General features: G+C 35.8%; 1 protein-coding gene across 8 annotated transcripts in view; it reads right to left on the reverse strand.

The window, feature by feature from the left end:
* Window positions 1-16016, reverse strand: part of LRCH3 (leucine rich repeats and calponin homology domain containing 3) — an 82756-nt gene that overhangs the window by 29843 nt on the left and 36897 nt on the right. For all 8 annotated transcript variants that reach the window (XM_087818199.1, XM_087818197.1, XM_087818201.1 and 5 more), the window contains exons 5-10: window positions 11709-11845; window positions 10190-10299; window positions 7095-7188; window positions 5904-6024; window positions 3219-3367; window positions 49-125 (exon numbers count right to left, since the gene is read on the reverse strand). In XM_087818199.1, coding sequence (XP_087674325.1) covers window positions 49-125; window positions 3219-3367; window positions 5904-6024; window positions 7095-7188; window positions 10190-10299; window positions 11709-11845 — 688 coding nt within the window. The remainder of the gene's footprint in view (window positions 1-48; window positions 126-3218; window positions 3368-5903; window positions 6025-7094; window positions 7189-10189; window positions 10300-11708; window positions 11846-16016) is intronic.

A 16016-nucleotide genomic window follows, 5' to 3' on the forward strand; every position in this document is an offset into this window, starting at 1 on the left:
TATTGAGTGTTAAGATAGAAACAAATGAATAGAATTGGTTTTTCAAACCTGTTTTGATGTGAATATCTTCTTATGTCTTCTGTTTTTTGAAACTCCCTCATGGGTACTGGCTTTACTGGTGAACTCTACATCAAAAAAGCAGAAATACATCAGTTTAACATATATATCCAGAACAGTGTGATTACACAGTTTACATTGAGCTTAACGTTTAGAAATACGTATATTACACTAAAAAAATATTATAACAGACTCTTCAAATGTGAATTTTTATGTTTAAAGCATTATACACTCTTACTGCTTTGGTAAACACAAAACCTCATAATCCAAAACTGTTTATTTTCAAAAAAGTAGATCTCCATCTCACTGTATTATATAAATTATAGTGGCCATCCAGTATAAATGAATGATAAGATGTTAGAGTTGGAAAGGATCTTAGAGGTCACCGAGTATAAACTTCCATCTAGAACAGAATTCCTACCTACCCTACCTTGACTTTTACTCAGCTCCTCTTGAGTATTTCTAGTAATAAAGGGCTCGCTGGGCAGATCACATTTCTTTACTTCATCATCACAAACTGTTACTCATGTTAGTCATACATATAATCCTGAGGATGTTGGTGGGATAGCAAGATAAAGAAAAAAGTAATTTCTTTTTATAGTAAAGTAATAATTAAAATAGAAATACTGGCAATTTAATTTATTTATAAACTAAAGAGTAAAGGTCATTTCAAAAAGTATTATTGAGGAAAATTAAAACTGACTTAAGTGATATGGACCACATACTGAAAAATAAAATTATAAATCAAAGGTAGAAGCTTGCAGGTTATCACAGCATATATTTTGTCAAATGAAAATCTATAGAAACAATACAATCTTATTTCAACAACAAAAATAATCATTAAAATGTATACTGTTGAAGGGAAAGAAAACAACTTATCTAAAAAGTGTATCTAAAAGTCAAATGTAAAACTAGTTATAATCTAGCTCCAAGAAATAGGTACATCACACATAACTAGAAAATCTTTGGTGAGTTATTCCAAAGGACTGAAGCTGACTCCCTTAAAGTCTGGGAATGAGGATTATATAAAATGAGATAGAATTTTAGAATCCTGATGAAAGAATAATTATTCTAATTTCGGTAAACAAAAATCTCTCCTAGTATGTTAACATCAGTGACTTATCACCCTGTTTTACACTACAATTATCTGAAATTATTGCAAGAGGCAGATAAAATTTTCACAACAAAATGAATGTGTCGTTGGTGTAATTAAAAAAGTCATATTCTATTTTATCATAATACTTCTATGTATGTGAGAAGTATTATAATAAAATTATAATGTTTAAAATCTCAAACAGATTAGTTTTTTTAACAACCCATTTTCAGATAGTATTCAAATACATAAAAAAAAATTTCTGCACTGGTTATTAAACCATCTAAAATAATACTGCTTCATCATATTTAAGAAAAAAAATTTTTATTTTTTAAAATATATCTTTATTGATTTCAGAGAGAGGAAGGGAGAGGGAGAGAGAGATAGAAACATCAGTGATGAGAGAGTTGTCATTGATCAGCTGCTTCCTGTATGCCCCCGACTGGCGATTGAGCCCACAACCCGGGCATGTGCCCTGACCGGGAATCGAACCACGATCTCCTGGATCCTAGGTCGATGCTCAACCACTGAGCCATGCCTGGCCGGGCGAAAAAAATATTTTAATATGTTTTTCTTTTAAATTGATTTGAGAGAGAGAAGGGAGAGGGAGAGGGAAACACTAATGGGAGAGAGAAATATCGATCAGTTGCCTCCCGTACATACCACGACAGGGACTGAACCTGTAACCTGGGTATGTGCCCTGACTGGGAATAGAACCATCAACCTTCTGGTGCATGGGACAACACTCAACCAACTGAACCACACTGGCCAGGGCTGCTTCGTCATATTTTTATAGATGCCAAATTTTAGAAAGCCTTATGACACAGAAGTCATAAAGAGCCTTATGACATAAAGACTACCATACATAATAGGTAACAAGAATTACAAACATATTACAAACTGCCAATATAATGGAATAATGTGATACTATAGTTTTTCACCAGTAGAATAGGCATTATCACTTTTAGTAGAAATGCCTCATTTATACAGTCTAATCAACCATAAAATGATTAGAGAGACCATAAGAAGAAAAATTATTCCTTTTAAGATATTGTGCATTGTTAATTTTAACTTTATTGCAAAGCAGTTGCTGTAGCAGGAATGTTTACAGCCTGAACCACAAGTGGTTTCATTAATCACCTGGTACACACTGCTGTCTCTGGGTTGCAGGACTATGATTTATATAACTTTATCCAACTTTAAACATAAGAGTGTCTTCTGAACACTAACAAAAAATATTGCATTCAAAAGCCTTCAGATAGGAAAGTCAAAGGATTTTTTAGAATGATAATATCACTCCCTAACATGTCCCACCTGAAGTGATTATTCTCTATTTCATCATTTTCCAAAAAGGCCCAAGTGTTTCTCAATAACCCCCGCTCAAGAACCTGGGACCAACATCAAACATTAACAAACTACACACTGAAGTGGAGCCATTTTATTATGCTGACTGGATATGTTGAAGAATGCTATTTCTACTTGAGATCCATGGGGGACTGGCAGAGATTCGGCAGTGGACTGAATGTCCATTTGTTTTATAAGGCAACTCAATGCTCCACTATAAGAGACACCCAAGAATTTTATTGGCAAACAATTTATATTCTGTATGACTAAGCATAAAAGCTCCAACATAATTAAGCTCATTATAAAAATTCTATGGTTGTTTGCATGTTGCTCCAAAAGTCATCAGTTTGGTCAATTCTTAGGTTCTGATCAAATTGATTTATCAGTATGCAACAATAAAAATGCAGTAAGAACAACAATGAAAAGCATCATATTCCTTTGCATTTTCTTCAAAGGCACAGTATATTCTTAGGACTCCTTTAATTCCTTTTTCAAAATTCTAAAGTGTCTTTTTATTTGAAAAATAAACCAAAACCCTATTTGAGACTACTGTCTGATTTTTAAAAATGAATCTGAAAAATTCAGTAATGAAATTGGAACTGAACATAATAAAACAAAAAATTAGGCCTAAACCAACAAGTCACTGATATGACAGAAACTGATACTACCATAAACTATCTTTACTAGGGGACAGCAGCAGAGTTAGGCTTAGATGTGGCACTACCTCGTGGGAGACCCGCCGCTGCTCGATGTACGCCATGAACTGCGAGCTGAGGCTGGCCGCGTCCAGGCCCCGGGGCGGCCTCGCCTCGTCCTCGTCGTCCTCCGCGGCGCAGCTGTCAATGTAGTCGATCTGATCCAGGTCATGCTCCACTGTCCACAGCACACACACCAGAAAGAACATTCACATTAGCAGCTAAGGAGAGACAACAAATCGCATTCTTCCCTTTTCCCTAACATTTTCTATTCTGAAAGTGGAAGAAAAGTTTCAATTATGTAAGCCTTTAGTAGTTAGTCCACGGCCACTCACGAGAACATGCTCCAGAGAAATCTCAGTCCTAATTCACTAAACCACAGTGATTGATGATAACTATTAGAATACAGACCTCTATTATTTCTTTTTTTCTTCGATAGCTCTTTACTGTTTTAAGTAAGACAGTCTGAGTTTGTGAGACAAAGAAAGAATAATTTTTAAGTATCAGGTACATCTTCTTTGAGGTTCTTTCCCCATGTTTTAGATTTGGGGTGTAATCATCTCTCTCTTTGAAGAGGTGGGGGGCAGAAAACCTAGCACAACCAACTCAAAAGAAAAGAGAAAGGGTACAAGGAAAGTGAACTTGGAGATAAAGAAATAGATACTAACTACTGTTTCCTTTCCTGTAACTGTTGTCCTAACTAGAACAAAGATTTTCTATTTAAAAAATTATTTTCTAGATATTTTGTAGCAGTTTGTGGACAGAAGAAAACCATTTGGGGTGAGAAGCATACCAATAAGATATAAAACCACATAATTATTTCTTCTAATAAGTTTGGGAGTGCCCCATTATTTTTAACTTTAGAAAGTAACCATTTTAAAAAGCCAGTTAAAATGGCACACTAAAACAGACAAACAAACAAAAAAACAACTTGCTTAGTTACTAAGATGGTTTCTCCGGAGATGTATTAAACCCCAGCTATTACTGTCTGATGTTCTATAGGCTGCCTAAAAGTTGCCGATTCTGGAAACAGTGAATTTGAAGTCTACTCCTCAATTTAGTTTTCTGATTCAATTATTTCTAAATAATTCCATAATTGCAGTTAATACAAAAATACACTTTGAGTTACCAGAGCTACAGTAATAGGTGAAAGGATGAAAAGGTCTACACCCACATTAGAAACCAGGTAATAAATGCATTTTTTCCCCAATGTGCTACAACTTGTGTGACTAAAGAAATAATTCATTTTATGACTACTTCCCAAGAAAGCAACATCATTTTTCATACTATCTTGACCAACACTGTCCAAGAGAAATAGAATGTAAGCCACAAAAGTAAATCACATACATAATTTTAAATTATCTAGTAGCCAAATTTTAAAAAGTCAAAAGAAAAGGTGACTAATGTTAATAAACTTTATTCCATCTAATATATCGAAAGTATTACCATTACTACATATAACCAATATAAAATATTATTAATATTTTATACTTTTTTTCATGCAAAGTCTTCAGAAGTCTGATGTTTTACACTTATAGTACATCTCCATTCAGAAAAGCCACATTTCAAATATTCAAGAACCACATGTGGCTAGTGCCTACCATATTGGACAGCATAGATACAGATATTTTTAAGTCTGAAATGGAATGAGAAAGATTATCTCATATACAAGCAAGATTAAAAAGAAAACTTATGAAATATGAATGAAATGATAAGTGACAGGAGTAAAAAAAGAACATAAGATGGTAGGAAAAAAAGATAGCAAATCACTTAATTGAAATCATGATTCAGAGATGAAAGCTCTTCTCAGATAACAGAATAGATTTCTGGAAAATCAAAGTCCTTTTTTCCTTATAGCTAACCCTCAAAATTTAAAAATTCAAACTAAAGCAATATTGAGTAGAATACTAAAATCAAGAGTCTGCCTCAGAAGCACAAGGAACCAAAACGAGTTCTGTTTGTTAATGAACTATAAAAACAATTATACAATTTTTAAAAATTTAAATAAAAAAATTTAAAATATCAGAATAAAGAAAACTCAGATTCAGATGCCCTAAAAGAGCACAATTCAGATGAAAAAATGGTAATGAAGAACAGCACTGAATTCCTAAAAGAGGTCAAATAATGACCACAAAAAGAATCTTTAAGAAGGAGACTAGTACTTCAAAAGAAGAGCCTGGTTAAATTAAGATTAACAGCGTTTGGCACAGTGGTTAAAGCGCCGGCCTGGGTTTGATTCCGGCCAAGGGCATGTACCTTGGTTGCAGGCTCCATCCCCGGCCCTGGCCAGGGTGTGTGGGAGGCAATCAGTCAACGTGTCTCTCTCACATCAATGTTTCTTTCTCTCTCTTTTTTTTCTCTCTCTGCCCCTTCAACTCTCTTTGAAAAGCAATGGAAAAAATATCCACGGGTAAGGACAAAAAAAAAAAAAAAAGATCAACAAAGATCTAGTCCAGGTAAACTGTCTTTAATACAGTTTCCTCCCAAAATAAAAATAAGAGAGAAACACTGTATTTTAACTGAAAGCCTGAAAACATAGAGAAATTGAAATTTAATCCCAAAAGCAAACAATTTTTCCCCAATCATATAAGAGAAAGTCTTTAAAAGAAGAGTTGAAGAAACTGCAGATACACAAACCAAAGGAGTAGGTGTGAAAAAGACCACTTTTTAGAGTGCTTATAAAGACTCCATATGTTATTAGGAATTATATTTACCTCCACCATTTGTTACTACCACACTGCCGCGATTTTCTTGGTACTGGTTCTCTCTTCGTAGTCTTTGTTCTTTAGTAATTTCTGCTACTCGAAGAGGCAGGTCTGAAAATTCATCTGCAGGCTTAAAAAAATAGCAGAAACATTAAAAAACATCATTCTAAATTTTAGACTACAAAGTACTTAAAAGCATGGATATAATATAAACTAATTAAAATGTATATTTAAGAATAAATAGCAAAAAAGTTCTGCATATGCATAGCGGTGACAGTTTCTCAATAATGTGAATGTACTTGATGCCGCTAAAATGTACACTTAAAAATGGTTAAAACAGCCCTGGCTGGGAGCATCATCCTGTACACCAAAAGGTTGCTGGTCTGATTCCTGGTGAGGGCACATACCTAGGTTGTGGGTTCGATCCCCAGTTTCTCTCTCACATTGCTATTTCTCTCTCTCAAGTCAATAAGAAACATATCCTCGAGTGAGGATTAAAAAAAAGGTTAAAATGGTAAATTTTATGTTACGTGTATTTGACCACAATTTGAAAAAAGAAACAGAAGGGTATAAATACAACTATATACATACGTACATGAACTTAAAGTATCTATGTATGTGAGTCTGTATGGATATAGCCAAAATTATGCACACACCCACTCACACATAAATACAGAAGGAATGTTACAAATTGGTGGTCATCTAAAATTAATTTGCTTTGGACTCCCAATGAAACAATGTTATAAATGGTATTTAATCATTTAACCCAATCTATAGCTAAAATATTATACCTCAGTAATTTTAAAAAGAGGAAACACAATACTAATAACTAAACAAAAGAGAAATATGCCATAATTGGCTAAGAAAGCTGTTTATCTTGCACATGTAGATACTCTTCATTAAGGTTTCCATTGCACTACCCTATTAGTTGTAACTGGCTCAGTTCCCGCTTAGGTTTCTAGGATATAAAACTATACAAGACAATGAGGTAACAAACATGTAAAACACACATGGTAAAAGATGGTAAAGAAATAATACCATTTTTGGATGGTATGACTATGTGGGATTTTTACATTTCCCTTGTTTTTTCTTGTATTTTACGTAATGAGAAACTGAACACAATTAAGAAACTTTTCATTTTCATAATTTTATTTTCTCTTAATCAGGAGTTATAGCATGCAGAACAGAATAAACACTTACTTCATTCCCTGACCATCTCTTATCACCACTGTCAACACTATTGAAACCTGAATCAAGGGCTCCATAAGGGCGACCTGAGTATAGTTCTTCGTGGCTGCAAAAAAGAGACATTAGTTATTACAGCAAAGTTTGATATTTTAAAATTAACATTTGAAATAAATCAGATTCAATTTTACAAATAAACATTTTCATGGCATTTAGGGACTTAACTATTTAGAACTAAATAAGCATTCTTAAATTTTTTAACATGGAAAGTTCCAAATTAAAACAGAGTAAACAGAATAGTATAATGAGCTCCCAGATGCTCATTATCAGCTTCAAAAAGAGCAGTCTGGCCCTGGCTGGTGTGGCTCAGTTGGTTGAGCTTCATCCCTGTGCACCAAAAGGTCACTGGTTGGATTCACGTCAGGGCACATGCCCAGGTTTCGAGCTCCATCCCCAGTAGGGGGCATGCAGGAGGAAACCAATGTTTCCCTCCCTCCTTGAGGCAACCAATGTTTCCCTCCCTCCCTCCCTCTCTCCTGCCTTCCTTTCTCTAAAATAAATAAAAACATATTTTTAAAAAATAACATTCTGCCATTCATCTATTCCTCTGCCCATTCCTAATGCCCCGTAATTTGTTTTTATTTTTAATATACTCTTCATACGCTGAAATGCACTCTCCTTAGCTGTGCACTTTGACAAATAAATACATCTTTGTAATAACATATACCTCTATTAATAATGATAAAAGATATTTCTACTTTGCCAGAAAATTCCCACACATCCATCCATTCCCAGTCAATTTTGATCACTCTGCCACTGTGTACTCCTACGAGGCAACCACCATTCTGATTTTTGTCACCTTACTTGAGTATGGATGGCAGAATAACGGTCCCCAAAGATGCCCAAGACCTTATCCCTAGAACCTGCAAATATGTTACTTTACATGGCAAAGGAGAATTAGGGTTACAGAAAGAAATAAGGTTGCTACTCAGCTGGTCTTAAAATAGGGAGATTATCTTGAACTATCTGAATGGGTTCACTGTAATCGTAAGGGTCCTTAAAAGATGAAGGGGAGGCAGAAGAGGAGGTCATTGTGATGCTATGCTGGCTTGAAGATGGAGGAAGGGGACCAAGAGCCAGGAAGGCAAACAGCCTCTGGAAGTTCAAAAAAGGCAAGGAAATGCATCCCAGCGAGACTCTACAAAAGAGAATGCAGTTTTGCCAGTATCTTGATGAGACCAAGATTTAGACTTCTGATCTACAGAACGGTAAGATAATAAATTTGTCTTGTTTAAGCCTCTGAGTTTTTGGTAGTTTGTTATGGCAGCAATAGAAAATACAATTAGTTTTACTTACTGTAGAACTCATAAAAATGGAATTATAGTCTTTTTTTCTTATTAAGCATCATGTCAGTAAAAATCTTGATGTTTTTAATATCTTGGAGTGAATGGACGAATAATATGGTAAGTATAGGTTTAACTCTTTTTAAAGAAAACTGCCAATCTGTTTTCAAAAGTAACTATATCATTTGGCATTCACACTAACAATGTATTTGAGTTCAAGCTGCCAACATCTGTCAGTCTTTCATTTCAGCTGTTCTGATGGGGGTAAAGTATTATCTCATTGTGGTTTTAATTTGTATTTTTCTCATGACTAGTGATACTGAATATCTTCTTGTGTATTTTTGCCCATTTTAAAATGCAACATCAATGATCTTAAAATGTAAAGTATCATAACTCTGGGAAAAATGGAAAATATAGAAGACAGATTAATCTAGTGAGTATCATTAAGAATTATTATAGGGACTGAAATACATTAGATCTATAATTATACTAATTTCTTTGGAGACATAACATACTTATGCAATTTAAACTTCCCATTTAGGAAAAGTTTCTCCATTGATTCAAGCTTTCTTTTCTCTCTCAGAAACACATGAGTCTCTTAACAGGTTTTTTTAATATATGTTTTAAAGTAATATGATGAGGACTGCTATAATAAAAAAAAATTGGGCCAAGACAAAGGACAGAATCAGAGGTTCTACAATTAGCACTGCACCCCTTAGTTAAAGCTCATTATTCATATAGGCGCTAATGCTTCCCCCTTAGTCTCTTGAGGCATACCCTCACATATACCTACCCAGGACTCACTATTAATTGTCTTACACTCAAATCTCAAAGGCAGCCCAGCTGGCTGGCTCCGCGGTTGAACACTGACCTATGACCCAGGAGATCCCAGTTCAATTCCTGGTCAGAGCACATGTCCAGGCTGTGGGCTCGATCCCCAGCAAGGGGCATGCAGGAGGCAGCCGATCAATGATTCTCTCATCATTGATGTTTCTATCTCTCTCTCCCTTTCCCTTCCTCTCTCTGAAACCAATAAAATATATTTAAAAAATAAATACATCTCAAAGGCAGTAGTACCAGTTTAATGTTCCTTTTCTGTTATTTCACAAGGGAAAAAATTTCCTTAGCAAGAATTACTAATTCCAAGGGAGAAAATCAATTAGTGTATATATAAAATAAAAGCTACTTTTATTTGCTGTACATCTTTTTTTTTAATTGATTATTTAGATCTCAAAGTGACATCAATAGTCACCAAATCCAAACTCTTCACTCCCTTTGGGAAAAATGAAGCACAAAAAGTTTGAGAGATTTGCTTTAAGTCACAGAGCTAGTTAATAGCAGAGCCAAGGTTAGTATTCAAGTCACTCAGACCAGTGGTTTTCAACTGCAGAAGCTCCCAGGGGATATTTGGCAATGACTGGGGACATTTTTGTCTCTCATACTGAGAGAGTGCAATAGAAGCCAGGGATGCTGCTAAATATTGTCCATTGTACAGGACAGCTCCTCACAACAAATAATTATCTGGTCCAAAATAACAGTGTTGAGGTTGAGAAACCCTGATTAGAGCTATACTTTGCCACACCTAAGTAATCAACACTTTATTTAATACAAACATTCTGAGAAAAATAGTGTCAAATAGGCTATTTCCTTTTAGTCAAACATTCAGGCAGATTTAAGGGTCCAGTGTATTTAATTTCTTGAGATGGAATATGATTTAAAAAAACTAAAAAAAAAAAAACCACCAGCAAAAAACAAAAACATACTTACCAGGAGCCAAAACCCAAGGGTCTCCTATCATAATCTGGCAGATCTGGAGCAATCTTACAAGCTTGTATGTTCAGGTACTTAAATATGTGGATTTTGCCTTTTATACAGATCTAAATAAAGTAACACATACATGCAATCAAATTATTATTCATCTGAAATGTGTCCCTTTTTAAATCACAATCAGCTTTTTACTTAATGTATATTGGAAACAGGGCATTTCTATTAAGTACAAATACTAAAAATCGAATACTCGTTTTAACAACTATATTTTTGTTATTTTAGGTATTTTTTATATTTTTGTTATTTTAGGTATTTAAGTGACATGATTATAGATTTTATTTTCTAGACACTAGTAAGTTTCAGTAACATATAAAATAATTTATGATTGTAAACAGAATATCAAGTAAACTTATCATTAGTTAGGCATAGTCAGGAATTTAAAGCATTGCTTCCACATGAATTATATTAGCAACTTTTGCTTTTAGGAATCCAACAATCATGTACAATTATTTTTCAATCCTACTTTCTGTCAAAGAGAAGAGCAGGAAATGTTTAAATATTAAAGCCACAGCCCAGCCAGGTGTGGCTCAGCGGTTGAGTGTTGGCCTAGGATCCAGGCGATCGGGGTCCAATTCCTGGTCAGGGCACATGCCCAGGTTGCGGGCTTGACCCCCAGTTGGGGGCTGATCAATGACTCTCTTATCATTGATGTTTCTATCTCTCTCTCCCTCTCCTTTCCTCTCTCTGAAATCAATAAAGATATATTAAAAAAAGAAAATAAATAAATAAATATTAAAGCCACAGATATTTCTGTTGCTACCTGCTGACCTCTATCCCAGAAGTCAAAACACAAATTCTTTAGGATTATGAGACCCTTCTATAGTTATGAAGTTTACTCATAAGTTTTATAGTTGCTATAGAGGCTTGTACCATCAGTTGATTGTAGAGGGAAAAAAGCTACATGCTGGTAAATATTTTCTAGACTGTACAATGTCTAGAATCTATATGTAACACTACCTATAATTACTTGACTATTAAATAGATTCATTTCAGTCACTGCTAAACAAATGACCAAACTAAATAAATGAGGAACTTAATATTTTAGAAAGTGGGAAGGTACAAAAACAAAGTCAGAAGAAACGCACTGATAATCTTTAATTTTGAAAGCTAAGTATTTTTATTTGTCTCCAGCATTTACATTGTCTACACTCAAGTTTTACCAGAAAAAAATCCTCCAATTTTATTAGAAAAAACATCAAGGAAGAATCCCACAATTTTTTTAAAAAAGTCAATTTAATGAATGGAAAAAACACTTCTGGAAACTGTACCTATCTTCCACCCTATTTAGTCCTGTACCTATCTTCCACCCTATTTAGTCAAGGCTTCTAAAGAATACATAAATGTGTGAATTTCTTTTAAAAGAACTTAATTTCCAACAAAAAGATAAATGCATGTAAGTTTAAAGTTTCATTCATTGCCAAAAAAGTTCATAACATACTTCAAATCAATGGCGGTTTACCTGTGCAGGAGGAGACTGTAATGGATTGTTATCTAAGGCAATCATCTGTAGGTGCCTGAGGTTCCGATAACAAACAGGGATTGTTGTAATTTTATTGCAGGAGAAGTCTAACCGTATCAAAGGCAACTCTGCTAGCTCTGCAAAGAGATAAAATGGAAATGAACAATTAATGGTTTTTCAAAACAAGACAATTTTGACAAGAACTTCTGGTTAAATATAGTGGATTTAACTTAAGTATGTACTTCCATTCTTCCTTAGTAATTATCTGATAAAGCAAAGTGGTATAAAATGAAATCTGGATGCTTACAGACAGGAATACTAATGAAAAGCAAGCTGTTTGACACTCACAGAACTACAGAAAGTTGGAGGCCTGATGCCACAGAAAGATGGGGATAACAAAGGGATCAGAAGACAGTCTGTGTAAAGAACAAATCAGAGACGCAGAGGTTCCCAAACCCAGCTCACACAGCTGGGGCACTACCCCTTTCCAATCACCCCAGGAGCCAGCAAGTTATTCTCCAGTGCATTTGAATTGAAAGGCTCTGAAACCAGGGACTCCAGGCAAAATAGAAAGTCTGGATGAGTTGCCAGTTAAAAATGGAAGATTTAGGTGAAAGTCTACAGTGTTAGGCAACACCTTAGCCCTTTTCTACCCAATTCCATCCCATCCCCAGCTCTTGAATGGGAGTAGTTAGGAATATAAATAATAATGTAGAAGAAATAAAACATCATTCTCTAGAGAACTATAGAGTCCCATATAAAAGGCCTTTAGATACTGATAGGGAGTTCCCTCTCCCAAAATATCCAGCCTGCTGCTTAATTACCATTTTACAATCCCTACTCAGTATGCTTCACACTTTTAATCAGCTCTATACTGACAGTTCATGATTCACAGACATTTAGAAGAGCCTCCAACATACAAGACTAAAATCCAAACACACCAATTGAAAAGAGGAACTCAGAAGAAACAGTAATATACAGAAAACAGAAGAAAACTTTGAAAAACAGGAACTAATAATTCTAATTTCAGAGAGATAAGATACTGAATTTCTGAAACAAGAAAATGTGTGTTTTTTTAAAAAAATATCAAAGAATAACCTGGCTGGCATGGCTCAGCAGTTGAGCATCAACTTATGATCCAGGAGATAGAGGTTCGATTCCTGGTAAGGGCACATGCCCGGGTTGCAGGTTTGGTCCCAGTAGGGGGCATGTAGGAGGCAGCCGATCAATGACTCTCTCATCACTGATGTTTCTATCCCTCTCTCCCCCTATCCCTTCCTCTCTCTGAAATCAATAAAGACACATCTAAAAAAAAAAAAATCACAGAATATCTGAGAAAATGAAAAATATGATGGCAGAAATTAAAAATTCAGAAGAATGGTTAGACTGTTTACCACCTTGAAAAACAAAATGACAAAGAAACGAACAACAAAAAAGATAAGAAAAACCATAGGATCAATTAAAGGGTCCCAATACCCAACTCATGAAAAAATCTAGAAAGGGAGAACAGAAAAACCAGAAGACAGGATATTATCAAAAAGAGATATAAGGTGCCCTGAGCAGTGCAGCTTAGTTGAGAATCTTCCCATGCACCAGAGGGTCGCTGTTTCAATTCCTGGCCAGGAGACATGGCTGGGTGTCCAGGAGGCAGGTGATTGATGTTTCTCTCCCCCTCTCTCCCTCTTTTCCTCTCTCTCTAAAATCAATGAGAGAGAGAGAGAGAGAGAGAGAGAGAGAGAGAGAGAGAGAGAGAGTGTGTGTGTGTGTGTGTGTGTGTGTCTGTGTGTCTGTGTGTCTGTGTGTGTTTTAAGAGAAATATAAGGAAAGGTGATCCACAGTCACAGGTGTGGAGGTGGCGAAGGCCAGGCTATGGGGTCATGTGGTTAGTGACTGCCTGGCTGCAGGACTACAGCCATAGAGGATCCTGTCCAGGAAGCCACCTGGCTTCACCAGCCACCCCTGGAACCAGGAAATCTAAGGCAGAGGGAATACTTAACTAGCAGGATCCCTGAAGAGTGGAAGGCTAGAACATTGCCCCAGGAAAATCTTGCAAATGATGCTAATACAGAAAACTAAATTAAAATGTACAGTATTGGAGAAAGAAATCAAAGGACTCAAAAACCTATTGCTGGAGGAACCGATGATATTAAGTATACTGCAAAAGAAAAATGTAGGGAAACTACAAAATACTACACATTTTCTTTATTCCCCAAAAAGACAACATATGTGACTTATAACATGAAATAAAATCACCACAGATTTCAGTGACACAATTCAGCAGGAAAGGCATGAGACCTTTTTGACAGTGCATATCCCATATCTCCTCTATCATTCAAAGTACTTGCATATACATACTGGATAAACAGAGCCGAGACCCATTAAAACTGAGACCTACCCTAGCTGGTTTTGCTCAGTGTTTAGAGTGTTGGCCTGCAGACTGAAGGGTTGAGGGTTCAATTCCAGTCAAGGACACGTACCTCAGTTGCAGGTTCAATCCCAAGCCCCGTCAAGGCGCATGATGGAGGCAACCAATTGATATGTCTCTCTCAGGCAGATGTTTCTCTCTCTCTCCCCCTCCCTTCCACTCTCTCTAAAAAAATCAATGAGCCCGGCCGGGTGTGGCTCAGCAGTTGAGCATCGACCTAGGATCCAGGAGATCAGGGTTCGATTCCTGGTCAGGACACACGCCCACAGCCGATCAATGACTCTCTCATTATTGATGTTTCTATCTCTCTCTCTCCCCTCCTTCCCTCTCTCTGAAAGCAATAAAGATATGTTTAAAAAAAAAAAAAAAAATCAATGAAAAAAATATCCTTGGGGGAGGATTAACAAAACAGGGCTGACCACCAGGAGCCCAAAACATATCTCTGTTTTGACTCCTGTTAAAAACCTTTCAAGATATTTTATTAACTTCCTTAAAGCTAGGAAGCTTATTGTGACTGTATGATCATCTGAAAGGTATTACTACTCAATTCAGGCATACTGGAGAAAGGAAATTTTCTAAAAAATGAAAAACAAACGAACAAATGAAATTTGGGTGAAAGAAGTCAACATGAAAATACATATGTGATTCCATTTATCTGACATTTTATAAAAGACAAACTATAGGGATGGAGAACAGATCAAAAGTTTCCAGAAATAGGAGGTGAAGGGTGGGTGTAATTATAAAGTGAATTTTTTTTGAAGTGATGGGATATTTAGGTATCCTGACTGTGATGGTGGCTACATGAAAAGTGAGTTAAAACTGATAAACTACTATCCCAAGAAGTCAATATTACTGTATGATAATTAAAAGATAAATAAGTACTTTAAAAAAGAAATGTAAGATAATTTTCCAGAATGAAATATGTGAATCTCTGGTTTGGAAAGAAGGCCATAAAATAAAACAACTCATACGATAGCACATCATCATACCTTTCAGAGCAGTATGGAAAAACGGAAGATCTTAAAATCTTCCAGAGAGAACAAAATAGGTCATAAATAATGGACTGGAATTAGGGATAGTGTCAAATTTTCAACCATTAATTCTTTTTTTTTTTAAATATATCTTCCTTGATTTCAGAGAGAGGAAGGAAGAGGGAGAGAGAGAGACAGAAACATCAATGATGAGAGAGTCACTGATCGGCTGCCTCCTACACGCTCCCCACTGGGGAGCCCGCAACCCCGGCATGTGCCCTGACTGGGAATTGAACCCTGATCTCCTGGATCCTAGGCTGACGCTCAACCGCTGGGTCACACCCGGCCAGGCATCAACCATTAATTCTTAACACTGAAAGTTAAAAGTGAAAACAGACTTGGAAATCCTGATAGAAAATAATTTTCAACCTAAAATCTATCACCAAATTATTAATCCAGGGTGAGCATAGAATAAAGATATTTCTTTTCAAGTGAAGTAGCAAAAAAATGTTTTCCTGTAACATGTTCTTAGGAAACTACTGGAGATGCCCTCCAGCAAAACAGGGAAAGTAAGAAAGTAAGAAAGAGGAATTATTTGTCAATTCTACCTCAATAAAGCTGAATTTTTTTTACAAAAGTAAGAAAAAGAAAGACATGGAGTCCAGGAATAAGAGTATTCAATACAGAACAAACAAAACTGGGCAGCAATAACAGACCAGCCCAGATCGGAAGGGAAGGAAAAAAGGCTCACTGAGGGAGATATGCAGGGAATAAAAGGATAGGCAATCTGATTGGTCTGACTAATACGGATGCTGGATGAAGGGGGAGGAATTAACCACAGGTACCTAAAAAACCAAGCAAACTAAAAGAAACAGAGAAATTATTAACTCTAGAAAAACAACAAAAACAAGA

The sequence above is a fragment of the Miniopterus natalensis genome, chromosome 6 (assembly GCF_054644295.1).
Source record: "Miniopterus natalensis isolate mMinNat1 chromosome 6, mMinNat1.hap1, whole genome shotgun sequence".
NCBI lineage: Eukaryota > Metazoa > Chordata > Mammalia > Chiroptera > Miniopteridae > Miniopterus > Miniopterus natalensis.